Below are 27,764 nucleotides of genomic sequence, written 5' to 3'. Positions count from 1 at the left end.
AATTCACCTGGTAACAGGTTCTCTTTTTTCCCCTGCACTTCACCTTTGATCCCCCCTGTCTGAATGGGTACTTGTGGTTTAAATTACAGCCCTGCTACCTTGAACAAGACAATAACCAATAGCATTGAACAACAACAAGTACAGTAATGGAGGAGGCATGAAACAAAAAAAATATTGTGCAGTGGCAAATTTGTGCGGCGCCTTCAAACCATCATGATAATCAATGATGCGAGAGTGTTGCAGTGGTGCTCAACAAAAGAGAGCAATAATCACGGCGTGTCAGATAAAGAGCATGTAGGTACATTTCCTGGGCGTGTAACAACTTTCCTAATGAAGGCAGCTTTTGTTTTTTTGGTTTTTTTAAAGAGAGAGAAAAAGTTTCCCTCTATTCCCCTATACAAGTTGTATTAAGTCTGTATGGATGCAGTGCACAGCCTGCATTACAGACAGTGTTCAAATCTCAGATGTGTTTGCTCCCTGCACGCTACTTCCTCTGCTATGACATCTTTATCTCTCTGCCTCTGTCTCCGCACCATTAAAGAGCAGACATAAAGGCGGGCATTCGCATTTGAAGCTGATATTTCCAACGAGCAAGGTCACTGTTGGAGCTACACAGTCAGTGTTATATTTTCCAAGCTTCCCATCCAAGCAGGAAGTATGCTGCCTGCTGTTGTCTCGTGCAAAGTGTTTTGCACAGAGAAACAAAGCAAGTCGAGGCCGGTCGCATATAGAAATCGCTGGATGGGAATAAAGACATACCGCTCCTTTCTTCAACAAAAGTGAAACGTTTGCGCTTGTGCGTGTGATAGCTGTGTATTATGTGAGTTGCAGTGATGTGCAGATGAGCCCATGTGCCTTTCGCTTTCCGAGCTCTCCTTTTTTCACGTCTGAGGCCCGACTTCCTCTCAACCTTCAAAAGAGCTCACACGCTCTCTCTGTCTCTTTCTTCTTTAAAAAAAAATTGATCTGATTTCACGGTTAAAGATCTGCTGTACCGCTGTCGACTCCGCACTCTCACTTTTATAAATGTATGAATGCGACGCAAAAATAAACACTTTACACCTAAAATATTCAAAGGTGCTGTGACTGCACTGGAGAGACGAGAAAAGAAACTTCATGCAAGTTGAGGCACAGGAAGCAGTCAGATGAGTTCCACTTTTACAGATGCTACACTTCATTACGCGCTGACCAGTCAGCAGTCACAGTGAATAACCCTCATCACCTCAGTGAAATTAACCTTTATTATGAGTCTTGTGTATTCAGTGCTGCATTTGAGCCAAAAAAAAACAACAATGAACAGCTGTTATGCAACTAGTTTTATTGTCGACATGTTTCTGCTCCATAGGCCAAACGAGCTGATTTTGGTGAAGCACTTTTCAACCTAAATTATGCCATCAATGCCAGAAGCTCAGTTATGTAAACTCACAAGTAGTGTGTGTGTGTGTTTGTGCCATTACATCACCTCACAGTGTTCCCTATAGCCTCATACTGAGCACAATTTAATCTGAATTAGTTAACAGAACACAGAGCAATTAACGCCCACTCTCTGGCATTCTGTTTCTTTCCATTTTTTTCTCCGGCACACACAGTTGCTCACATGCAAAATGCATGATTTTGTCAACTGAACACCCCCCTCTACAGACACACACACAAACACAACCAAACATTCCTAAAAACTCTGTGCTGTCACCAGAAGCTGTCAAACTGTTAATGAAAACAGGACACCAACAGGTTCCATTATAGAAGCTACACCTGTGGGCTGAGGTTTCAATAGGAGCTCATTCAATATTTAGGCAGAAGTTTAGAAGGAGGCAGCATACATTCAAACTGCAGCACTCAAAAGCTTTTCCAGCTGCTGATTCGTGAGTCAAACACACAGAAACACACATACACGCAGACAGATAACATGCAATCTAATAGAAAGCCAGGCTGTTTCGAATATGTTTCTTTGATTTTCGTGAAGAAAAAAAATAACTGTTTGCGCCTCCGCTGCTTCCGAAAGATAAGGAGCGGAACAATTAGGAGTCAGCTCCCCTGAAGACCTACCTGATCCTGCTGCTGATGCTGAGCCACTTTCCCCGGCCCGTTAGCGGCGTCTTTTGCCGAAGTCATGACGCCAAATCAAGAAGAAAAAGGGGAGAGAAGAGCCGCGCACACGTCCGCTGCTGACAGGTGCAGAAAAAATGAAGCGGAGAAAAGAGGGGGAGCACACCGAGAGAGAGAGAGGGAGAGAGGGAGAGGGAGAGAGGGAGAATGCGCGTAAAGTGTTCGAGGCTATCCACGAGTGATTTGCTAGAATAACGCAGAGATACCGTGGGTGCAGACGGCGCAAAGTTCAGCAGCTGACGTGGAGAAATCTGTGGACCGCTGCCATGTGGGAGGTTCGGTTTACCTCGGAGCGGGAGTGGTGTCATCCACGACAGCTGGATGTGCTTAAAAAATGTAAAAAAGAAAAAAAGAAAAAGAAAAAAACCTACATGATTCTTTTCAGTTAATTAGACTCGGCGCTACTTGCGGGTCTCTTATTTGAAGAAATTGTCAATTTAGAGGAAATGTCAGGTTAACCAAAATAAAAACCAAAAAAGGTCAAATTGACTTCTTTGCAGAACTTAGCACCACCAGGCTGGACCTCTCTGCAGTGGAAACGGAAACAACCGAGCTATGCCGCCAGCTGCTGTGCCAAAAAGTGATTTCCGGTATTTGCCAACATATAATTGTCGGTATTTAACGGGATGTAAATGATTAATTGGATTAAAATCTGTGAAACGTGTCAAAATATATCTCTCGTGAATGACATCAAGTCATTTTAAGGCAGAAAGAACATTTCTGTCAGAGGTAGAAGCTGCAATCAGTTTTTTAATATCTTTTATTTATGCATGTAAAACTCTCGATGACATTTTGCAAGAGAGATCGGGCCAAGAAGGCAGCAGAAATTGCAGTAAACAATAAATAAATAAATATATGTGTGTGTGTGTGTGTGTGTGTGTGTGTGTGTGTGTGTGTGTGTGTGTGTGTGTGTGTGTGTGTGTGTGTGTGTGTGTGTGTGTGTGTGTTTTAAGTGGCCAAAAAGGGCTGGATTTATTAAAATGTGGACATCAACAACATAACCCCCCCTCCCCCTGCAAAACAGGTCATTTCTGTATTTTAACCCCTTTGTGAATCCGGTTGACTGCAGACTATTTATTCGTATAAGGAAATGTATTAGACAATAAAAACACACAAAAACACTGCACTGCTCCTTTTCTTTCCTTGCAGAATGTAGAGGGGAGCTCAAGGTTTTGTCCTTCCACCTGGGCCTATATTTAGTCTTACCAGACTCCTCTGTGCTCAGCTCTGAGCTTGCAGCAACTGATAATATGGAGACCTGTCAGCTTGTATCACATCACTGCGGGCACTCATTATTACTGGCAAGTCCATTATACAGGAAATGGAAACAAGAATCAATGCGAGAAGAACAAAATACTTTCAGTTATAAGCGTGGACTCTTTTCAGATAGGATTGGTGTTCCTATCTTACTAAAGCTTGAATACACTCATGGCTGTTAATGCTATCTACATTGCAGTTTAGGGAATGGATTTGCATAGAGCGTCTATAGCCATAAAAATCATATTCGCTCCAGTGTACTGCCACCGCTGCTGTACTGTCTGCCAATAAAACAAAGGCTTGCTGCTGGCCTCGCTCTTGAGAAGCAGTGTTATATCGTCCTCCCACATCGAGCAGAAATAGTCTCGGTTCCTGACAAAACATTGTTTATACTGTAACTTTCTCACCGTGCGCCACATCTCTGCGAGCACACACAATCCACATTCTTGTTAGCACAGCTTGTCTGCCTATTTGTGCCCCACACATGAAAACACACACAGCCGCGCACACGCACGCACGCAGGGCGCTCTCGTGCTGGAGAGACAGTTTCTTCTAAAGTCATGCACAGTCTGTGCAGGCCTCTTGGCCTTTTGAACCGATCATCTGCTGGGGGGAAAGGAACTGAACAATCCCAGTAAAAGAGAAACACACACCAAAAAAGTCAGCGATACGAGTCACTGACACAGCCTGCGTACGAGAATGAGGGAAAGATTCTCTAGTTGATATAATGTTTTCATCAGCGGACTTGTTGCAGCCCTAAGGGCTAATTATTGCTTGTTTACAAGCGAGGAAATGGCATGTTATCTTTCTGCAATCTGTGCATCAATACATTAACAAGAATGAGCAGAGCAAACTCTAAAGATCAAGGTAAACATGCAAAGTTTCAAAAGCATATAAAATCATAATATTAATACTTATTGTCGACTGCTTTTGCTAAGGTAACCATTAAGAAATACACCATGCATTCAGGGATATTCTACACTTAGATCTGTTTTGCTTACTTGGAAATTTGGGGAATTTGGGAATTTGTGTGTTGGCTGTGAGATCAGGAAAAAATGCAACAGTACTGATTACACTTGAAGGAGTCTCGTGCTCAGCTGGAGAATTTCTTCAGATCTTTGGACTAAAATCTTCAAGGATTCACTTAATCCAAATATCTGGGCCCTGAGAATCATCATATTCACTGTTAAAAATCATGCTGTGTATGAGGTACCACAACAGAAATAACTATGAGGTTTAATACTTCACAAATAATTATTTCTGCATGCCAAATGATGGCACTGAGCGCACTGGGCATTCTTCTTCTTCTTCACTCACTATGCATTTACACGCCACTCTGCATTTAATCATTAGTTATTATTAATGTCATGTGCTCTTCCACAGCGTGTCTTTTATCCTGCCTTGGCAGATGGCTGCCCCTACCTGAGACTGGTTCTTGAGAGATTTCTTCCTGTTTAAAGGGAGTTTTTCCTTCCCACTGTCGCCAAGTGTTTGCTCAAAGGGGGTTGTTTGATTATTGGGGGTTTTTCTCTGTTATTAGGTCTTTATCTTACCTTAAAGCATCTTAAAGGGAATGTTGTTGTGATATCTTAGATCTGTCTGCTGGTCACAGTTTACTCCTCTGTATATTTCAAGAGTTTCGACTATAAGCTGGGATCACCGATAACTATTGTATTTATCAACAAAATTAATTCCTTGGTCATGTTTACTTAAATCTTCTACACAGTGAGGGTTGTTTTTTTTGAGTAAGCTCAGATCTGTGCATCACTGTGTCAGTAAAAACCATCCAGTCTGCAGCAACAGAAAAGTTTAAAGCAGATAAATGGACCAGCTATAGAGAATGTAAAATGCTACCTGCCCAAAGTGAAGATGGAAAAATGGAAGAAATTAAACACGCTGAAGCAAGTGTAGAGACAAAGTGGATGGACACAATGATAAATTTTCACAGTGCTGCAAAATGAAGCTCAGATCTTTCTGGCTGGATGATGGGACTAAACACAGATAGTACCAAACACAGCATTTTGGTCCTGCTGTCATCGCACAGCGCCTCACACGGCCCGAGGGAGCCGCACAACCAGCTCACTGCCAAGAATGGTTTCAGCACCACGGCCGTGGACAGCTCCACTGACACAAGAGCGGAAAGCCTGTTTACGATTTAATCCTCAGTGTGTGACCGTCTCTGTCCTGCCTTTATTATCTGTTTTCACTCACAGGCTTTCCACAGCTGCTCAGTGAAAAGATCAGGTGGAAGAGGAAGGGGAAGCAATTTCCTAACAATTAGCTGCACTAAATTTTTAAAAGTTTTTAGCAGACGCGAGAAGCAACAGGAAACAATTTACAAGATAAACAGCGTTAAACGCAGAGTGCTCATCCGACCAGCAGAGCTCTAACAAACAAGAAATGAGACTCAAACGCGGTGAAGGCTATGGCGATTGATCACAACACATTCGATGAAACAACACAGGATCAGGTTTAATTGGAGAAACCAAACAACGTGGAGCCATTTAGGGTCAGAGCTTTTTTAAAAACAAGGCTCACCTATTAGTCAGTTTCTATTAGTTAACTGACATTAAATCCATTCATATTTTACTCATTTAGCAGTTACTCATATAGGCTGCACTTTGTCTACAATAGCCCTTCAAAAAGCTCCAAGCAGTAAATGCATCTTTGCTTATATTACTGGCAGAGCTTTCCTTTTCTTTCTACAAGACCCACAAAGTGCCATTCATTTAACAGTCAATAAACGCTGTGAAAGCCTTCAACTGCATGCTAGTGCCCCCCAGTGATCACTACTTCTCCAACACCTTAAAGACTAATCAATATTGAGGATTTTTTCACAGAAATTGTGCTTATTATATTAAAAACTGTAGTTTAGAGAGGAAGAAAGTATGTTGCATGGGATTTTGGAGAGTTAATAAAGTGCTTGTCCACCTCTGCCAATGAGCACAGCCATCAGCCTGTCACTTAAGACCGAAGAGAACAGGAAGAAGAGCAAGAGATGAGTCCGCCTAGCAAAGGCCAGGGCAGTTTTGTTGGATAAACGATCATTATCAGCTGAACTCTCTCCGCAGGCCAAGCAGCACAGCAGAAAGCCTGAAAAGGCCACAGCCATAGAAAAAAGGCAGAAAACCATTATCTACCATGTGTTTGCATAAATGCATCCCCAAGGGGTTTTTGTTCTAGTGCAAAGAAAGCACAGCAGCACTATGTTGATGAACAGGGGACACACACAATAACACGAACATCTGCGTAATCTAACGCAAAACAACACAACAGCTTTGCAACAAAACACAGCCTCTGCAAATCTAAACATTTAGTGTAAAGTGTTTCAGAGAGGAGCAAACTCAGAGGCTGATGTACTTTTTCTAGCTGCTGTAGTGTTATTAATGTTTCATACTCATGTTTTACCAGCTTGATATTGTAACCGATATTGTTTTCATCCAGAGAGCTTGCACCTGTCATCACTACAAAATGTGCTCCTGGAGATTCTCAGAGTACCGGGAACCTCCACAAATTGAGTTATGGCAGGTGTATCTCAGCCTATCTGTCTGTATTCAGATGTTGTCAACATTATAACATGGAAACTGTGCAAGATGAACTCCTGAAACTTTACAGCTGAGATCAAAAAACCGTCATTTGAATCTCAGCCAGTTGCAGCGTGAGCGTATTTTCTGTATACGATGATGGAAGATTTTTAGGATTCTGCTCTTTGTCTATGTTAAGCTGACCTGGTTGAATGGAAGGCTCCATCACATCATGCTTTGTCTTTATGCTATCTTCTATTACAAGATATTACACTTGTCTGCACACTTTTACATGTAATGTTCTGATTATATCCTGTGACCACGGGAGGTAGATAAGCTGTTTCTGGTTATTATTTCATGCAGACTGCTGTTGCAAAATGAATTAAAATCTTTTTTTTTAAATGTTGTGGAAATTTGAAATAAACTGATGTACACAAACAGGCTGTAAAACTACAATACAGAGCGCAACAGCAGGCTGCAGGGCTTTTTGCAAAGAATAATAAAAGAATAAGGATAAGATATCTACGTGCCATTCTCACAGGATACAATAATCACAGGAGCATAAAATGCAAAAGATAACATTTTGAGATCTGTTTGTCTTGTAAAAGAGGATTAGCATGTCACTGTGGCCAAGATGTAAAATTTCCATTAAACTTGTATTACAAAGAAAAATGTTATTGTCTGACAAACATGTTTCAGCTTGTGGCCCGTGCAGCTTTTACTTGTATATTTGTGCTGAATATAGTAAAAAAAAAAAAAGTATTTAGCCTATTTTAGACTTAATAGGAGAGACCTCTCAGCAGAGCTATACCCACCACTTTTTTTCCTGAGACAATTCAGGGATTTTAAAAATCACAGAACGATAAATGAAACAGAAATTCCACAATGAGCTTGTTCTGAGCAGGCATTTGTTTGTGTGCCATAAACACAGAATATACTTTAATAATTTTGTTGTACATGTAGAATGACAATAAAGTGCTATTTTATTCTATAGAAGAAGATAAAGAAGACATTTATCTTCAACCTCTGCCCTGCTATGACATGTCAGCCGGTGCCCCTGCCTGTTTACTGTTACAATCTTTTTTCTCCTCTGGGACAATAAAGGCTTTCTAAATCTAGTTAACGCATGAAAAATAGAAAGATTATAATGTAGTTTTTGTGAGTACATTTACAAAGCGACTCACTTTAAAACAAAAAACTGTAGACAAGAATTTATAGGAGTCGTTATAATGAAAACCAACGAGGAGCATAAAAAAATAACAATGAAATAAGATAGAGAGCTTATTTTTACTTCATGGAAAGCCTTCAGGAAGTTTTATGCAGCAACCCAAAAAAGACTGAGTTGACTTAGAAAATGCAAAAGCAAAGACAGGCTGAAAAATCCCGGGCACCTAAGGTAAAGACCTGAGTGATTTGAACAGCAGGGAGTGCGCAGATATCAAACTGCGGCTCACAAGACAGCAATATATCAGCAATCTTACTCTTTGTGATTTTAAAAAGCCTTAAAAGCAAAAGTTTTAAATCGAGTGTAGAACTTTGAGTGCAATGATGCACAAATGGGAATGGTACGATCTGATTCCCAACTGCGTGTTTAAATCCCTGAGACAGCTGGAGCTGAAGGCAAGTAATTTACTTATAGTTAATGGAGATGAGGAGAATTACAGCGTCCCAAACGAGAAGAAATAAAGTCGTGGTGTATCTTATCAAGCGTAAGCTGGTCTCCTTAACTAAAGGAAAATATGGTTATAATTCGAAAGATTTTGGCTTGATTTTGGGTATCTTGTCTGAAGGGGAGAGGAATGTCTAAAGGGGACTTCAGGAATATATATAAAAAATAAATAAATTATTGTTTGCCACCATCTATTCAATGAAAACAAAACTTTTTGAACCGTATGTTTTAATCTGCTCATTATGCGCATTTCCAGTAAAACCCCATCAATCAGTGAGGGCGGCTGATTTAGGAACAAGCTGTTTCCACTCAGCTGACCTGCCAGCTGCCAGCATGCCCGGCTCAATCATCAGTCATGCCCCCAACGCCCTCCGGCCTGCCGTGACTCCTTCAGCTGTCCAACTGGCAGCACACCTGCCTCGCTTACTGTAAATACTGCTGTCCGCATCACAGTTCCTGCCTGCCATGCAGCAGCCACAAATCACAGGTTAAGGATAGAGATGCCGTGCGGGCAGCAGTTCATCACGGATCGTTACTTTACTTAAGGGTCATCAATTCAGTCCTGAGAAAACACGCCTCCATACAGAGTGATGAAAGGCACAGAAGTTTTCAGACTGTAGGCACAGGCAGTTTTTCACTGTCTGGACATTACAGAGTGGTAATTAACAAGTCTTCAAGTCTTTAATCAGATTCATTATTGGTCTTTTACCAAGAGAGGGCTTTCTGGGGGAAACAATTAATCTACTATTGTCTTGTCTTGAATTGGTTGGAGACATTAAAACACACAGGGAGAGAAAAAATTACATTAACTTTGAATGATTCCTTAGCCTCTGGACCTAATTCTTTGACCCTCATCAATACTTGATTGTTTTTCTGAGAAGGCTACCCCTCCAATAAACTCACTTGTTAACTTATGACAACAGCATCATTTGGTTCGCATTACTCCCTGACACTGAGCCTGTGGTGGTTTTTTAAACAAATATATTACGTGTTTAGCATTTTTAAAGCTGGAAACTTTCAAAGTTTTCATAATGTGCAGTCCTCTGCAGCAAGTTAAATTTGAAATGGCTATATTATAAATAGTATTAGTTTATTACCTATTACTTGCGTTTGCTTTTGCAAGCTGACCTCTTGTTTTTTCCCCCTTATTGGCTGCTGGCATTTACACCAAATCCAATAAAGCATTAACGAGGTCAGCGCATCCTCCCACCACCTTGCTGATTCCTGTTGAATGCTGAAAACGTCAAGTTTTAGATTATGCAGAGAGCGCCTCCAAGACAGTTTCAGGTGAGACAATACTGTAAAAACAACCACTCGGGTCAATTTTGAGAAGCTTCCGGACCATGTTTCTCGTAAGAAGTGTCTTTTTGACATGAATTCAAACAGGTGAGTGTTTAATGAGTGGTTGTATCATTTGCATATGTGATGTTAAAATTTCAGAAAACTTGTTATACAAGAAATAATTGTCTTAATGTAAACAGTTGCTAGGAAACTGAAATTTGCAATGCATATAACATTTGTTTTTTCATACCCCGAGTCAGAAATGTCATAACACTGTGTCAGGCAGGAATGCAGGACTCCCAGGCAGGACTAAAGTCAAAAACACAGTTTTGGTGCTGCATTCAAAATGCAAAACTAAAACTAGGAAGAAACTGAGATATTACAAAACTATGAAACACTGAATGGCCAGAACACACAGCCAGAGGATGAGGGAGATCGTGAGAATGACAGAAGGGGACACAGACATATATACAGAATAGGGAATCAGTGAAGAGAGGAAACACCCGGGGAACACAGCTGAACACAGTCTGACTGATGAGGCAGGGGAAGCAGAAGAGAACATAATGCAGACAGGATGAGGGACTGACAAAATAAGAGACACACACTAAGACTCAAGCTGACTACATACAGAGCGCAAGGGCAAGAGCACAGAGAAATCAGATAGACACATAGAGACATGACTGGGAAACAAAGCCAAATAAACATTGAGACACGACTCACTGCACAGGGAGACACCTAATACTAACAAAGGAAACTAAACACAAGAGGACAGAGAAAACAGGAGAAGATGACAGAAACCTAACAGCTGGATAACAAAACAAAGAATACAAATATTAAACAGAGGGATCACAAGTATAGAAACTAGGAAGAGAATCTTACCCTCAGAATATTACATAAACCAGAATCAGAGGTCAAAACAAACAGGGTCACAGTTCAAGCTGAACCATCCAGTTTTATTCCAGTCTCTGCTCTGAAGGTTATATAAGGGTTTGTTCGTTTAACATCGAAATGTTAAATGATATATAGAACATTTTATTCCTAAACTTTTCACAGTGCAATGTCATAAAAAGGAATCAGAGCCTGGCTTTATTATACACTGTTGTACTCTGTTTACATGTCTTCCTAATAAAGTATATATATATATATATATTTCATATATTTTTCATGCACAGCAAACCAAAGTATTTTGCTTTTGTGAACCTAAACAGCTGACAGCGCTCTGCTAGCTGCACATCAAAACTTTAAACCCATGAATTTCTCCTGAGGAAAAAAGATTATTGTGTCTCTGCAACACACCGCCGGGCAGTCTGGAGCAAGCTTCTCAGGAAATGCCTCCAAAAGGAAAAAAAGAAGATCTTTACACATCACTTTCTGACAAAAAGTAACTGCCTTGACGACTAAAACTGGACTCTTCCAGGAGAAAATTGCAACCCTGGAGAGAATTGTGGGAAACAGTTTTACAGCACTGAGGTTGCCAATAATGGAGGCGCACGATGCAATGCTAATTGAGTTCTCACACTAGATCTCAGTGGTCCATTTATAAGACACCCAGCAATGCTTTTTCCTGCAATACATATTTCTTATTATTACCATAAGAAATATCTCAAAAACTCCAAGAATACCCAAGTACTCTTAAAATCTGGTGTTTCTCTATTTAACTCTGCAGTTAAAATGTGAATACAGCCTTCCAGTGTTAAAGTCTGTAGACTGAAGGTCACGCATTCAAACGAAGCACAACTGTGCAAAACAAAATTCTGATTGAAGCAAAAAGAGTTTTGATTTTTGCTTTATGCGCATCTATCTCTAAGGCCCGAGCCTGCAAGTTATGCAGTAACAGGGCTCTAGAGTGCGACCAATTTTCAGTGGTGCGACTAAAAAAAAATATTTGGTTGCACCTGTGTGACCAACTGTTCGGGTAGCAAAAAAAAAAAAAAAAAATCTGCAACCTTCCCTGTGGTCAACAACAGACACACATTTTGCCCCTATCGTGGACTAAACCAATCAGAGGTAGTCAGGGGCGGGACCTCTCTGATTGGCCGTGGTCCAGTTGAAAATGTAGGTGGAAGTGGGAGGTGAGTAGCTTGAATAAAGCGATATCAATTCATTAAATCCTGAATCGACTTTTAAATATAACTGTGTTTTGCCAGAAACGCCAGATTCTCAGATTAAAGCTCACAAAACCATTTCAACAACAACCAAACAGCAAACGAGAGCAGGTACACGCATTCCACACAAAGACGTAAACACAGACCCGACGCATCAGAATCAACTTTGTCTTTCTCGGCTTTCTCACCCGACGGCCCGTAGACGGACACGCTGTCGGAGCTTAGCGATTCTGATGCGTCCGGTCTGCGCTGTGATTACGTCTTTTTGCGCTGATTCTGAGCTGCAGGTTTTGTCTCTCCAACCAAAATTCGCCGAGCCAGCAGCAAAAGAAGCAGCAAACTGCGCTTCACATTTGATCAATGTCGTCATGAATTTTGCTGTTTTGCTTCCACGACTATTGAAATCACACTTCATGCACAGCTAGCCCTCTCTCTCTCTCTCTCTCTGTGCTTCAAGAACAGTTTCCCGTCTCCAATCTCTGTTTTCTGTATTATTCATTCGCTTATTACCCACCAGTCTACCGTTGTTTACAGCGCTGTCGGCTGCTGTCTTTTTCTTTTCTTTTTTTCACTTAAATGACCTCGGACAAGAAAGCCTATTTTTTCTGTTACTCAATACTGAAGAAATTTAAACTTTATATGCAGAACATTGTAGAATATTTTTAAGGTTATCTGCTATAAAAAGCCAGACCAGGAAAATCTCCTTCATGTTTTTCTGTTTTATTCTCAGTTACTTTCACACAAAGGCATCTGCTGTGATGCTCACAATTCTGATGAAGTCAGTACTGATAAATCATCAGAATTATAATATTTCTGACTGTCTGAGGCTAAGTTGAATCGAATCGGGACTTTGAAAACCGGAATCGAATGGATTATAGAAATCAGTGATGATACCCAGCCCTAGTGAGCAGCCTAGGCACGACAGAAGTGGATGTAGCTGTAATAGGAAAAGAACTATTGCTAACTTTTCTGTTAAGTTAAGGCCTGATCCTTCTGAAATTCATAGCCAGTGCTCTGACACGGTGTCATCAATCTTTGGATGCTGAAAAAGCACAGTGTATCCAGAAAAACACATTATATTATATCAATTATTATAAAATTTGTGTACGCCTAACTTTTGTGCCGGTACGCCTAACTTTAAAAAGTTAGGTGTACCGGTACGCCCATGGCAAAAAGTTAGTCTAGAGCCCTGCAGTAATAATAATGCATAATTCAAAACCATAGTTTGCCATTATTGTCTCCGGTAATATGGACCTATACAAGGCTGCGTCCTACAACGTGCGCAGCGCGGTCCGAAAGGCAAAGCGGAGCTACGGGGAAAAACTAGAGTCACAGCTACGACAGTGCGACTCTAGGAGCCTGTGGAAAGGACTGCGGACTATAACGGACTATAAATGACCAGCTTCTTCAATGATGAATGCCGATGCTTCACTGGCTGATGAGCTGAACACGTTTTATGCTCGCTTCGACGCCGCAGCAATTAAAACAACAAACGGCTGCGCGCGCTCGGAGTGCACCAGTGAAGAAAATGCATTCGTCATCACAGAGCATGCCGTGAGGAACACCTTCAGGAGGGTGAACACCAGGAAGGCCGCAGGACCAGATGCAATCCCTGGCCGGGTCCTTAGAGCCTGCGCTGATCAACTAGCACCGGTGTTCACGGAGATCTTCAACCTCTCCCTGGCCCAAGCTGTGGTTCCCACGTGCTTCAAACGGTCCATTATTGTCCCTGTTCCAAAGAAACAACAGCCCGCTTGCCACAATGACTACCGTCCAGTAGCACTGACTTCAATTGTGATGAAGTGTTTTGAAAGACTGATGAGAGATCACATCACTTCTTCACTTCCTGCCACCATCGACTCACTTCAGTTTGCTTACCGGACTAATCGTTCCACAGACGATGCCATATCTCACCTGCTCCACACATCCCTGAGTCACCTGGACACTGGCAGAGGGAATTATGTTAGGATGCTGTTCGTGGACTACAGTTCAGCATTCAACACAATAATTCCCTCTAAGCTTTTCACCAAGTTGACGGATCTAGGACTCAGCTCATCACTGTGTCAGTGGATCCTCAACTTCCTCACAGACAGACCCCAATCAGTGAGGGTAGGAAAACAAGTCTCCCCCTCCATCTCACTCAGCACTGGAGTGCCTCAGGGCTGTGTTTTAAGCCCCCTGCTGTACTCACTGTACACTTATGACTGTGTAGCCACATCCGACACCACCTCCATTGTCAAGTTTGCTGACGACACTGCTGTTGTGGGCCTGATCTCCGACAACATCGAGACGGCCTACCTGGAGGAGATTAGGAACCTGGAGACCTGGTGCCAGGAGAATAACCTCCTCCTAAACATCAGCAAGACTAAGGAGCTGATCGTGGACTTCACTACAAAGCAGGCGAGGAATTACAAACCCCTCATCATCAGTGGCACGCCAGTGGAGAGAGTGGACAGTTTCCGATACCTGGGTGTCCACATCACTCAGGACCTGTCATGGTCCTGTCACATCAACACCCTGGTTAAGAAAGCCCGTCAGCGTCTCTTCTTCCTCAGAAGACTTAGAGACTTCCATCTGCCACTGAAGGTGCTCAAGAACTTCTACTCCTGCACCATCGAGAGCGTCCTGACGTCAAACATCTGCAACTGGTTTGGGAACAGCACCAAGCAGGACAGACGAGATCTGCAAAGGGTGGTGCGCTCGGCAGAACGCATCATTCAATCAGAGCTCCCTGACCTGCTGTCCATCTACACCAAGCGGTGCAAGTCCAAAGCTAGGAAGATTATGATGGACCTCTCCCATCCCAACAATGGACTCTTCTCACTGTTGAGGTCTGGGAAGCGCTTCCGCTCCCTTAAGGCCAAAACAGAGAGAATGAGGAGGAGCTTCTTCCCCCAGGCTATTCGGGCCCTGAACCAGGTGTAGGACTGGACTCTCCCAAACACGTCACTATAAGACTGGACTCTCACATACGTCACCACACGCACCACCACACATTTCCTATAATCCTATAATTCCTATAATTTATAATCCTTATCTTTATAATCTCTTCTGCTATTTGCACATTCTTTACTGTAAATTCCTAAGTTAATTTGTAAATTTTTGTAGTAAATTGTAAATATTGTAAAACTTTTCTTCTGTCATTTAATGGTCGGGCATTGTACAGCTACAAGCATTTCACCCCCACGTCATACTGTGTATGGTTGTGTGTGTGTGACAAATAAAATTTGAATTTGAATTTGAATTTGAATTTATTACATTTGTTTTTAGGTATCTTAGACACATCTAACTGGAGCATTGTCATCAGTGTCTTAACCCGATATGTGAAAAGAGATCACAAGCGTTTCCCCTTTTATCACAGAGGCTTTTAGAGATTGTTCTAATTGGGGGGGGAGAAAAGATGCATATATAGAGTTGAGATCTGTTAGGTGGATATGAGCAAGAAATGCAAGAAAACAACGTCAACGAGGAAATAGCAGAGCTGTTCATTAAGAGCAGCACAGAGGCATCTGGCATCTATAAAAGAAAGAGAGAGACGAGCGGGGTGAGTCAGCATGCATTTACAAAGCATTAACCCATCTGCTGATCCAGTCTTCGTAAAGCAGACTTACGAGCCTCGTGAACTTTATGTGTTCTCATCAATGACTTACAAGAGGGTCGTAAAATTAAGAGACGAAAAAAAAAGTTCCAAGTTAATGTTGCATTTTGGCAAGTTGTTATAGAAATTTGCTGATGATAAAGTGCTGCAGCAAGGGCAGTAACGAGGGGAGTAGTAGCAATGTGTTTGGATAAGGGAGTTACAAATCATTGAATAAACAAAAGCTGCAGGTGTAAAATAGCCTCTTTGTTGGGGCCAAAAGGAAATGATAATGACGCACGCATGCAGCGTGGGATGAATAATATATCAGTGCTGTTCTGTTTGTCTTGAGAAAGGAATCCTAGAGATTCAGGGGGAAGTGATCAAAAGCAAATTAGGAGTATGTGCTTAATCTTTATCCATTCAAAGTTTTTATTATCAGACTGCTCCACATCTCCGGAAGCTTCTGATTACTAAAAAGAAGAAAAAAAAAAGAAAATTAGAATCTAGTTTAGTTTTTCAGTCTTCAGAGCCAAATTGGATATTTTACATACAAATACATACACCCACATGCTTTCACAGAGACTGAAAGCAAAGAAGATGACCACTATGAATAAGCAGAAAGCTTAACCAACTGAACAGTAGCCAATTCATTTGCAAATTTTTGACTCCACATCTTTGGCAATAACATTTATTCCATTCACTTCCACTTCCATCATTGAGGCATTTTATTCTGAAATGTGCAGAAACATGCACACGCTGTCTGGCTTACCTTTGTTAGTATGCAGAAATTTGCAGTAAAAAAGCACCAGATTCTAAGTGCAGACAATGCGATGACAGTATTACTGCTGCATGTATTCTGCCTTAAAACAAAAGTACTGCAGTTTGTGTATCTGAGGTTTGGATGTGAGTGTGAATGGTCTTAAGAGCTTGAAAAAAGAAGGTGACTGGACTTCTTTGAGTTCTTTGACACCTCTGCGGATACGGAGAGATCCAGGCATTTAACCCCTATGGGGGTAGTCCTCTTCGGAGGTGGTCGCTGATCTACCGTTGATCATGCACATCATTACATTATGGCGTGTGATTGACTATTAATCTAATACTTTGCCCCACCCTATCGTGTGACCTATTGAGGTCACCTGACGCAAGTTGTGAGAGGGGTTGAACTGCATGCGAAGGGATTTCAAGACTGCATTGCAGGTGGCTGAGAGCTGGTGCTACCTCTGTTCAATGACGGTCGTTCAGAATGGAACAGTTGCCCTCTTTTACTCCTCTTTCAAACCATCTGTCTGTTCAGTCCAAAGTTTGAACAATCTCATCTTCGAAAGAGTGACCTTTGTCCTTTAGATGCAGATGTACACCTGAGTCTCGTCTCATCAGTGTAGTGTGAAAGGGCGTAACCCGTCTCTCTCAATGTCAGCTTAAATCCAGCCAGCCTGCAGCTCTACATCTAAAGTTATATCAATCACAATGCATCCTACACGAGGCGTGAATTTAACCCTAAACGACCAAGGTTATCTTTACTGTGCCCCTAGAAGAAAGGTCGGGGGACTCGCAGAGTAATAAGATTCAGCCGCTGTGATACTTCTGGGACACTGAATGACAAGCGCAGTGATGAGGGCAAAAACTCATGGGTAGTGTTTGCAGGAGTTTATCTGATAGTAGCAGTAGCATCTATAAAACAGAGAAAACGCAAAAATATTGTGACAGCCTGCACACTGTCAGCTCTCTGTCGAGACAGGTTTCTGTGACAACAAGACAAGAAGAAGGACGTCGCGTGAATGCACATATAAGGCAACAAGCTAGTGACAAGGACAACACCCAAGGATGCCCGGCAAAATAAAGAGACGACAGACAGACTGTGTCTCTGTTGTTACCTCCTGCTTCCTGTGCCATGGCTTGAAAGTGAAACATATTGCACTGTTGAGCCCACACCTGTATGACGGTGTCATTAATGAATGCTGAACTGTTTCATGTGTCTGTTGAGGTCAGTAAGCATTTGATTAAAACTGGAAAAACGTATTAAAGGGACAGTTTTTCTTTTCTATTAAAGGAAGGAGGTTGTAAAGTTGAGCGGACGCTTAATCCAGAGCGAGCACACAGCGAAATGTTCAGCTTTGCCCTTTTCAGATTATCTCACTGTGCCCACAGTCGATTGCTACTAAAGGACACCATCGAGGTGGGGGTATAGCAAAAATGCTTCTTAGCAAAAAAGCTGATACTGCATGATGGGACTGAGGAAGCACTCTGTGCATTACAGTGCATCTTTTGCTTAACCACAATTAATGCCTATACACAGAGTGCCTTAAGAGATTTCTTTGCTGGACCCTGTGTGTCTGGTACTTCAGCTCGCTTCATGTAAAGTATGGCATCACGGGAAAAAACTATGTTGATCCGATAGAGTAATAAAAATGCCATAAACAGCAGTAACATTGACGTTGAAGTAACTAAAACAAAGTATGCTTAGTATAACTTTGAATAATCTGCAGTGTGGCGCAGATTAATCTGCACTTATCACAAAAAGTTGCCCTTCAGCCCTTCAGTGCTTAAATTTACAATACCAGACATTATCAGATGTGATGACTGTGATTTTTCTCCAAACTCATCCAATCTCAATAGCCACAACGTGGGCTATCATCTCAAGTGCTCATTATATCATCAGAATGGTTTAAAGCAAAATAAATACATTTTTAAAAAGCACTGACACGTTCCTCAACACTTTGTAATTTTCTTTGAACATGCCCATCGAGTGTTCCATAACTGACTGATTAAAAGCATAATTATAAATAAGAAACAAGACGTTAAACAAATTGAGCACTCACCCTCCACAGTCTCTCCACCCGCGACAACTTGCGTGTTTTCATCGTGGCGGAGAGGCGGAATATGTAGTGCCGGCGAGAGAAAGCAAGGACTGATGTGGATTTAAAGAGAGGCAGGGAATGATAACCTCATCATCAAAAAGACACACCTCACTTCTCATTGGGAATAAACCCACAGTCAGCATCTCTGGACTTTCACAATCCACGCATTAAGTTAAAGTGCGTGTGCACACAGTCGTTCGATGCCTGTGTGTGTGTGTTTGTGGGGGGGAGTGGGTGTGTTTTGGCACAGACTTTTTCCACCTGAAACACTGCCCTGCTTTCTCAAGTATAGATCACGTCATCAAGGAAACCCCAGGAAGGCAACGAGAACCTGACACCTCTGCAGACACGCCACAGGAGGTCCTGTCAGATTACTGGGTGGAGATCTGCAAGAACGGGGTGCTGCTGATGGCCGCGCTGAAACCTGGAACACAACCTCTTCAAAAGAGTGAAGGATGAAGCCAGAGAGCTCTGCCCCTTCACAACAATCAGCACTGAACCACTTACCTGGGCCATTAGCTACATTTTGCTGTTCAGCACAGATCAGCATTACACACCCCATGCGGAGCTGAGCCACATTATGGTGCTTTTTACCCAGGGTTGTTTATCCTGTCTCCCCTCCGCTTTTCTCCCAGGAGCACTTTACCCGAAATACAGCCTTTCTCAATTGATAAAAGTGCAGCTCATACAGCTGCAGGCTGGTGCAGACTCCATTTCCTTGCAGTTTTGGGAGCTTACATGAACTAATAATGTCTCAGTGAAGCTAATGTGTGGTATGGTATTCACGCTATCTGTGCTCTCCGTCTAATGTGACACTTGTGGACTGTCTCCTGTTTAAGAAAGATTAAACAACAAATCAGGCAGAAAGTGTTTCTATAAAAGAAATACTCAAGAACTACAAATTTCTATGGAAATCTTACGGAAATCAAAAGAGGTTTTAACTCATTCACTGCCATTGACGTCTATAGACGTCATTGAAAAACTTACGTTGACTGCCATTGACGTCTATAGACGTCAATTACGTTTTTCAATGGGAGGGGCTAGAATACAACCTCGGGCAGCTTGTCAGTGAATATCAGACTTGCATTCATGGTATGTAATGACAAAATCGACCTGCAAGCTCGTTTTCTCCCTTTTTTTGGTCAAAACAGGCATTTTTGGTGGAACCCACCTCTCTTCTACAGCTGATTACTAAAGAATGGAAAATGGTAGAAACAAGCTTTTTTTTTGGATGAAAGAAGAGAGTCTGTTCTTCATTTTGGTAGGTTCAGTGTTTATATGATCATAACACACAGTTTTCTGTGGCTCTTCAAAAATGAGTAAAAATGCTCAAAAACCCTGGCAGTGGGGAGTTACCTGATTTGAAAATGGCTGGCAGTGAATGAGTTAAAAGACAAGATTATCTTTAAATATGCATTCTTTTTTAACTGTAAAAATAAGATATGTGAGCTGGATTTAACAAAAATATACATCACTTTTACTTTTAAATCTACAGTTTTCAAGTTGAGCTTTTGAAAAGAAAACAAGAAAGAACTTGCTGTTGCTCAGGTGAGGGTGCATTCGGCAATGTTTGCCATGTTTCAAATTGAAAATATCACTTAGCGACTTCCATTAAGCCTTAATTACTCAGACATGAAGACCAGTCTGCAACTCCCTACCAACCTCCAGTCTGGCTGGCGAGTGGTTGCTGGCTGTTGCTACTGTAGGTGAAATCTGTCACAAAAGAGGGCTCTGCACCATAAAACTACTTGTGGTTGTTTTGGTTGCTATCAGACGCTCATTTGTCTGCAAATACCTGCTAACAAGCCACTGAGCGGCAGTTAAACTTGTAAAAGTTCAGCACAAACCAGAAACAGAGAAGGTTCATCTTTAAAGTTGTGCCTACACTGCAGGAACAAACACATTTCAAGAGACGCAACTTTTACCTTGAAGGCAAACATGCGCCATTTCTGGTGTGAGTTGGACACCTTACAATTTCATTGCTGCTTAAGGAGTAGTTGACAAGTCTTTGTAGACAAGTCAACAACTTCCATACAAACTATAGTAATAGCTAAGGACTTCATTAAATTGATGTAATTGGAGATTATGGAATTTCAGGAGCGGGACCACGCCTCCAAACACGCTCCTTCCAGTTGTCATCTATATAGGTTCCCCCAGTTCTGCAAGCTGTTCACGTCCAAGCATTCACCTTTATCTACTAAAATACTGTCAGACCTAAAATGAGGACGTGGGTCCAGCTAGTGAATGATCAATTTAACGTAAGACAAACAAGAAATCTCCACTGGTTAGAAACCACTCACCAGCCAGTTGAGGAAAGATCATTTTTCCACAGCAACCAGTAGTTGCCAGGATATCACCAACCAGTCTCTGAAACGCGACAGGACAGCGTTGTTCCAAACCAAACAACACAAGCTGTACATGTACTTGAAATGAAGCTGGCAACTTTTCAGTAGAACTTTAGCGCTTTGTCGCAAAGCTTCTAACTACACAGAGCGCTAAATTCTTACATGGTGAAGATTAAACACATTTAACATCGTTGCTGTCTCTAAAAACTAGAAACTGTTTGATGGTTACTCTATATGTACCAAAGATGGGAGCTGTGAACTTTCTGACCGGTGTCAGCATAAGACATAAGCAGCTGAAAGATACAGTAAAGACAGACCGAGTCTCTTCAGTGAAGCTGATCATGTGGTATGTTTGTCTGAACATGTCAGCGCATCATGGGGTCTTCCTGAACATGTTCAGCAATAAAAACTCTGTAATCCCACGATGCAACAGGCAATCTGGTGAGGGGAGGAACATCAATCATCCCGGTTCGGCTTTCCCGTCTTTGGTGAGGTACGATTTGACAGGCTGCCAGCTCCAAAATAGCGAATCACTCAATAGCGCTCCCCGTTCTTTCCACCTCCGCTATACCAAACAATCATTATCTCCCCCATCTCTGTTCAGCTCCACATGAGCTCCACACTGAACATCATCACATAAGTCAGAGCCCAACTCCCAGCTCAGGGAAAAAAACACAATCTTCTCCCTTATCCCTGGAGCACCAGGCCTCATTCAGACTCCTGGCTTTGAGGAGCAGGAGGGAAATATTGACCGGAGATGCTGATGTGCGGCCAAAGCTCCGCCATACAGAATGTAGCTGACAGAGAAAAAGCTCCCGACGGTGACAATGACCTACATATGCCTGTAGGCAAGGGGTAAGTTAGCAGGTAGACACACTCGCACAACAAGCTACGGCTTCAGAAGATGCAGCAAACAACTCTGTGCTGAAACTGACCTGCAGCTTCCACGCTGAGATTTTCTAGCCAAAGTAACGAGGTATAAAACCCACCTTCATGGCAGGAGGGACAAAACTTTTCTCCCCTGTTGCTCGGCTCAAGAACAGAATGCACACAAAGGTCTGGCGAGGATGCGACATGGAAACCCTCATGTGTTATTCATCAGAAGACTAAACCAGAGCCCGGAGGCAGGAGAGAGCCCGCTTAGCTGCGGCATCATTTTGTGACTGAGCCAAGAGACTTTTATCACAGCAGACAGTTGGACTTGTTAAACAGGTGTGACTAACCAGATTCATAATAACAGGGTTGTTTTTTTTTAGATGTTTCCATGCCAGGGTCCGGGCATTGTGGGTGCTGATTCAATAACTGGCATGTCTGAATGCACATTAGCGCTTGCTGATGCTATTAGTTATACATCTGCTTTTCAAGCGGTGACAGTCAAAGTGTTTGAGGTGAAAAGGGGTCTGTTACCCACACGGGGCACCGGAGGGGTATAGAAGCATTTAGTGAGTAATTAACCATCACAAAAAAATACACGAGCAGACCTGGTTCACAGAAATAGTTTACATAAATTAATATTTTAAACACACAGAAAGAAAGACATTTTTTTAAGTGCTTCGAAATTTTTACCATTTATCAGTTTTATCTGTTTCTTTACCAAACATCATTGTACAAACACAAGAGCATCAAACATAAGGCCCGGGGGCCAAAATAGGCCTGGCGAAGACTCTAATTGGGTCCACCACACAGCATTGGAACAAGTGAAGGACAGCATGGACTTTACAGTTTAGAGTTTTACAGCTTTTCTTATTGATGAAGACCTCCCCCACAGCTATTTATACTACACCAAGGCAAGTAATAGATAAACAATTAAATGGCAGAAAAGTTTGTTTGTTTCTTTGTTTTTTACAATGTGACCACGGTAGGAAAACATAAAAAGGAAATGTTGGAATAATTAACAAAAAGCTTCAGTTTTAAAATTAGAGGAAAGTCTGTGTGATTATCCGACAGAACTTTCCCTAATTTTGCACATTTATTTCTTACAATTTAAGCCCAAAGACTTAAATGTTTAGGTAAATTAAACTGATCTAGCTCATTTAATACCAAAGTGGGCTAAATGTGTTCCAAAGTGTGAAATGAGATTGCCACCCCTGCACAAGAGCTTTCAGTTTGAAGAAATAAAGAACAATTTATAGAAAACTGCATTTCATCCAATAGATGGAAACAATCCAAAACAAAATGACGTATGTCTTGTGGTCCTGTTGGTTTTCCCCTGTCTCTGCCATCATGCTGTCTTCGTGTCTCGGTGCTAGTCATAAATCTTTTGTTACTCTCTACTTTGCTTTGAAGGTTAGTTTTCTCACGAGTCTCGCTCTAGTTTTGTTTCCTGCTCTTTTCCCTCCTGCGTGATTGTCTGTCCCGACCTCATTAGGTTCACCCCTGTCTTGTTTCCGCCTGTGTCGAAGCAACTGTCACCACTGCGTGGATACAGCTGGGTCCATAAGGATTTAAGGACAATGACATTTTTGTAATTTTGCATCTGTGCACCACCAGAGTGGATTCCAAATCAAACGGTCAACGTGCGAGGGAAGAGCTTTAACAAACTGGAATTACATCTTTATACATATCCTCATACATTTCCAGTGGCTCGTGATTAAATGCACAATTGACTGACAAGCGGTTTCATGGTCAGGTGAAGCCTGTTCCCTCATTATTTTTTCACAAATTAAGGAAATAAAACTGTTGAATTTGCATTTGGCAGCTACAGTTTTGACTAAACCTCTCAATATGAGGTCCAAAGAGATGTTGATGCAAGTAATATGCGCCATGTATTGGTTGGAAAATGGATGACCCCAGAATCTTTCTTTGATTTAGAAAAGCAACTATGTAACAACAAGTCATGAGCACTCTCGAGGAGTAAGGAGTGTCATTGTCAAAGTATGCAATCAAGAGATATCTTCATGAAAGCAAACTTTACAACAAAGTGCAAACCACTAGTTACACTCAACCTTGCCAACAAACATCTAAAAAACATCTGCAACAATTCTTTGGACAGATGAAACCAGGATTAACTCGTACCACAACAATGTGAAAATGCACTGTGGTGGCGCACTGAGGCAAAATGAGAAAAACTGTGCCACTATCCAAACACTTAATTGTTCATGCTGCTCTCTTCTCCTTTCTCTTTGTCTGATTATCCTCTCTTGTTTGCCAACCTGCTTTGCTTGCCTGTGTCCTGCTTTCCTCTTGTTTGCTTCCACTCGTCTCTGTTATTTCTTTGAGTTTAGTTGAATTTTTCCTCCCCCCGTGGATTTGCGGATTCTCCTGTCAGCTTTGTGCAGCTGTTTTTGTTAGCAAATCATTTTTCTTTCTGTATGCTGACACTCCACATATTGTATTTGAGCAGGCATTCCATTACGGTGCAGAAACATTTTATAGATGTCTGTCTTTATGACAACTGTAATTTTATTTCTTTGTTCTTACTTAATAACTTCACCCATACAAACTGTGTAAGTTGTGCATTATTCGGAGTGTTGTGGCTGTGGTGATTGGCAGGTTTGGGGGCTGTTTCATCTCATCCAGTGTTCTGCTGTACTGTAAGTCTCTCTAAAGAGGCGATTGCTTGGTTTCCCCACTAAGTACATTTTGTTTTGATCCTGTTTCTTTGTTGCTAGCCACAGTGATAATGGATGTACCTTACTAACTGAGCTACGGTGCCACTCTGTGGGTTTTTGTCACTCGTGACATAAACAACAAACAAACAAAGACACGAGAAAGGCTCAACTAATGATTTGTTCTCTTCGTGTATCTTTTGACGACCGATACTTTTGCTATGATGTTGCTAATTGCTATAACTTGGCTTCAGTTTGGAATACTAATACATATTTCATGACGCTGTAGTGAATGTGACGAAGCCTGTGAGCTCATTCAGCAGGTAATTGTAGCTGCAGTGCGTCATACACCCTAACATCCTAGCCTCATATCCTGAACATACACTCTCAACTTGGCAGCCTTTTCTAACCCATTAAAACTTAGACTAGTTTCTACTTTCATGAAAATTATGGGAGATGTAAATAATACAAATTGGACCATGAGTTTGCATGGGTTAAACTGGAGAATTTCCCATTTTTCCCTGTGACATCGGTGTGACTGCTTCCCTCCATGTCTGCCAACCTGCTGTTTTAACCCACTCCATCACCCCAGCAAACACCTGGAGGGGGAAGGTGCTGCCTAGTCACCACTCCTCAGTTTCTGTGTGATCACATTTGAGCTAGATGCGACACTCGGACTCTCTTTCGCTGCTGTAGTAAAATGTATTACTTCAAGCATAAAGTTGTTTGACTGAATGAAACTTTGGTGCCTGCCATCTTTACACCAATCTTCCGTTTCTCACACAGGCTGTCAGGCAGCAGCGATGCTACAAAGCCACAAAATGATCATGGAGACAGCTAATAAAGTCGCAGCATCGGCAGACAGACCTAAACATCAACAGGAATCATATTAGCATCGCTATTTCTATTTCTCCACAGTGACACAGCTACTACAGATGCATTAGGTCCAACTCGTGTCTGCTGCTGGATATCTCTAGGATTTATCACGCTGTGATGTGACCTTGTAAACTTTGCTTTTATTCTCAAATGCCCTGCGCACGTGTGTGTGTGCTTGTGTCTGTATGACAGTTAAATTAAGTGCTTGTACCCCTGTGTGAGTGCTTGCTTGTGTGCATGTCTCTGGAGTGTGTCGCTGCTGTATCATGGCAGGGTCGATAAGAGAATCTGCCCGTGTGACACAACAGATTACTGCTGCCTGGTCTCAGCCCGGAAAACGACTGCGAGAGGACTCGGGAGAGATGGCAGCGGGGCTTCGTCGCTTTGATTCGAACTGACTGAAGTGCTGTAGGAGAAATCTCCTCCACATAGTTCATATTTATGTGCGCATTGCTGTTAGATTTATACCTCTGATTTGTTCTTGTTTTGTCTGAATCAAACAATTTTAAGCATGAAGCGCTGCTGCAGAGGCACAGATGAGTTTCAGTTAAATAAAGGAGGGCTGTTTTCAAAAATACATGAATGGAGCTTGTTGCTACTGCAAAAAATACCCACACAGAAGCACCTGTCAGCCTCTGATTTAACTCCAGAGAGGATATGGCAATTTGATCTTTCACAGCCTTGAATTAAATGTCGCAATCAAGTGAATCAACTGATAACTGGCAGAAAAAGTCTTAATCAGTGTCTTAGCAATTTCTTAATGTGAAGTGATGACCGTACAACCTTTTCAAACCTTACGAGAGGTGACATTTTCACCCTCTTCTCAGATGAGACACCATCAGGTGTGCCAGCTTTTTGATAACATTTATAGAAGCAGTGCGAGGTAAAATAAAAATTGCCTTTGGTGGTACATAAATGATCTACTACTCACTACACTGGCTTGGCTATTAAATCTTTGAGTTTGTGTTAACTACAACCAAAGCCTCACTTATCCACTGCACTGTTGATGCCTTCACCATAGCGTAGAGCTGGTGCATTGATTGGAACACAACAGTCTCTAGTGGCAAAACAGACACAGTGCAAGGAAAAAGACATAAAAATGGTCTCCAGCATCTAAAATGTCAGTGAAATGACACTGCCTACTGCACATGACCTTTATTTTTTCAATAAACTGTGAAAAATAGAGTAAAGCAAAGCAGGAGGAAGAAAACTGACTGTTTTAAAAGGAGTTACTCTGGTGATTATCAGCTGCACACCTAATAAAGCTCATCCTCAAAACAAATCAGTGAGAATGCTGCCTCCATTTATAAATATGAAGCACAGGAGAAAAGAAAATGGGACGCAAGACAGGTTAAGAGACGGTTATATTTAGCTGCATTCTCGTGTAATTCTTAAACACTGCAGGAATCTTTAAGATCCAGAGTGACAGCGCACAATGTGCTTTGAAGTAGCAGCCAAGAAAGGTGTGATTTAAGTCTACGAACAGTGAACATCCATGTGCACACCTGTGTGGATCAGCGCGCTTGTATTCAAATGGTTTCCCCATGTAATGGTCCGCAAGAGGATGTAGAAAGCCATAGCCCCGTCCCCCAGGGCATGAAGCAGGCATGGAGGAGATCCAGGCCCCAGACATCCAGAGGCCCCAGAGTGTGAGAGCCCAAGGAGGACCACCGGAGGGGCATCCGTGCCACCCTCATGGGAAGGGCTGAGGATCCCCAGACGAGGGGTCTGTCTGTCCTGCGTGCTGCACAACAATATTTAGTATTTAGTATTTACTGCTGTTTACACTTAGCTAGATTAATGCGATGGTGTTGTGTTTAGTATATTGCTTTGGGGTTTTTTTTGCTTGTTTTCTATTCTTCTTCTCTCAACAGGTGATCCAGGAGATTTTTTTATTCTTTTTTTTCCCCTTTCTCACTGTCTCTCTCCCCTTCTGTTTTTCTTTTCCTTCCTCTTTCTCTCTCCCTTTCCTATCCCTCACTCGCATCTGTCCCGTCTGTAACAATTGAAAATAAAATAAATAATAAAAACAAAGGTCGATCAAATGGACCAATACGGCAATGCCATGATGATCCATTTGGCAAAATAAATCCATTGGGTATCCTTGTTGGTCTTCAGACAACAATTCTGACGGTTAAAGAACCAAATGGGACAGGCAAAAAAAAAAAAAAGATCCAGAGTGAAGTTGCATCTGAAGAGTGAGATAATCCCCTGTGACGTGAAGGAAGTGAATGTGACCGCCATTATTAAGCTGACGATCGCAAATGAAGGTAGACAGATGGAGTGATTTTCTTTTTTCTGCATTTGCATCGATATTTAATCGGCTTCGGTAAATTTCAACTACGCAGACTGTAATTAAAGAAAGCGACAAAACGGTGTTCGAACACCACTGATTACAAAATACCCACGTGGAGGCCTAATGACAGCTGATGATATGTTTACTTCACGTGATCTTCAGAGCAGAAAATCTACCACGAGAGACTGAAGCTCAGCATCATCACGGCGTAATAAGGCCTCTCTCTCTGTTTAAACACTGACTAATACTCGCTGTCAGCTTTTGTAATAATACAGTAAATCATCAGGAGGAAGAGGGACAGTCAAACAGCGAGGCAGCA

The 27,764-nt window shown here is 41.9% G+C and overlaps 1 protein-coding gene across 3 annotated transcripts in view; it reads right to left on the bottom strand.

Annotated features, from left to right (window-relative positions):
* The window catches only part of LOC113009997 (A-type potassium channel modulatory protein DPP6-like), a 96,739-nt gene that overhangs the window by 46,644 nt on the left and 22,331 nt on the right, over positions 1–27,764 (bottom strand). Inside the window, exon 1 of one of the 3 annotated variants that reach the window (XM_026148742.2) lies at positions 2,047–2,294. The exons of the other annotated variants lie outside the window; for them this stretch is intronic. Coding sequence (XP_026004527.2) covers positions 2,047–2,112 — 66 coding nt within the window. The 5' untranslated portion in view covers positions 2,113–2,294. Of the gene's footprint in view, positions 1–2,046; positions 2,295–27,764 lie in introns of those variants that run through there. 3 annotated transcript variants of the gene reach the window in all.

Source organism: Astatotilapia calliptera, chromosome 18 (genome assembly GCF_964374335.1).
Source record: "Astatotilapia calliptera chromosome 18, fAstCal68.1, whole genome shotgun sequence".
Taxonomy (NCBI): Eukaryota; Metazoa; Chordata; class Actinopteri; order Cichliformes; family Cichlidae; genus Astatotilapia; species Astatotilapia calliptera.
This window is presented reverse-complemented; position numbering and strand designations above follow the sequence as displayed.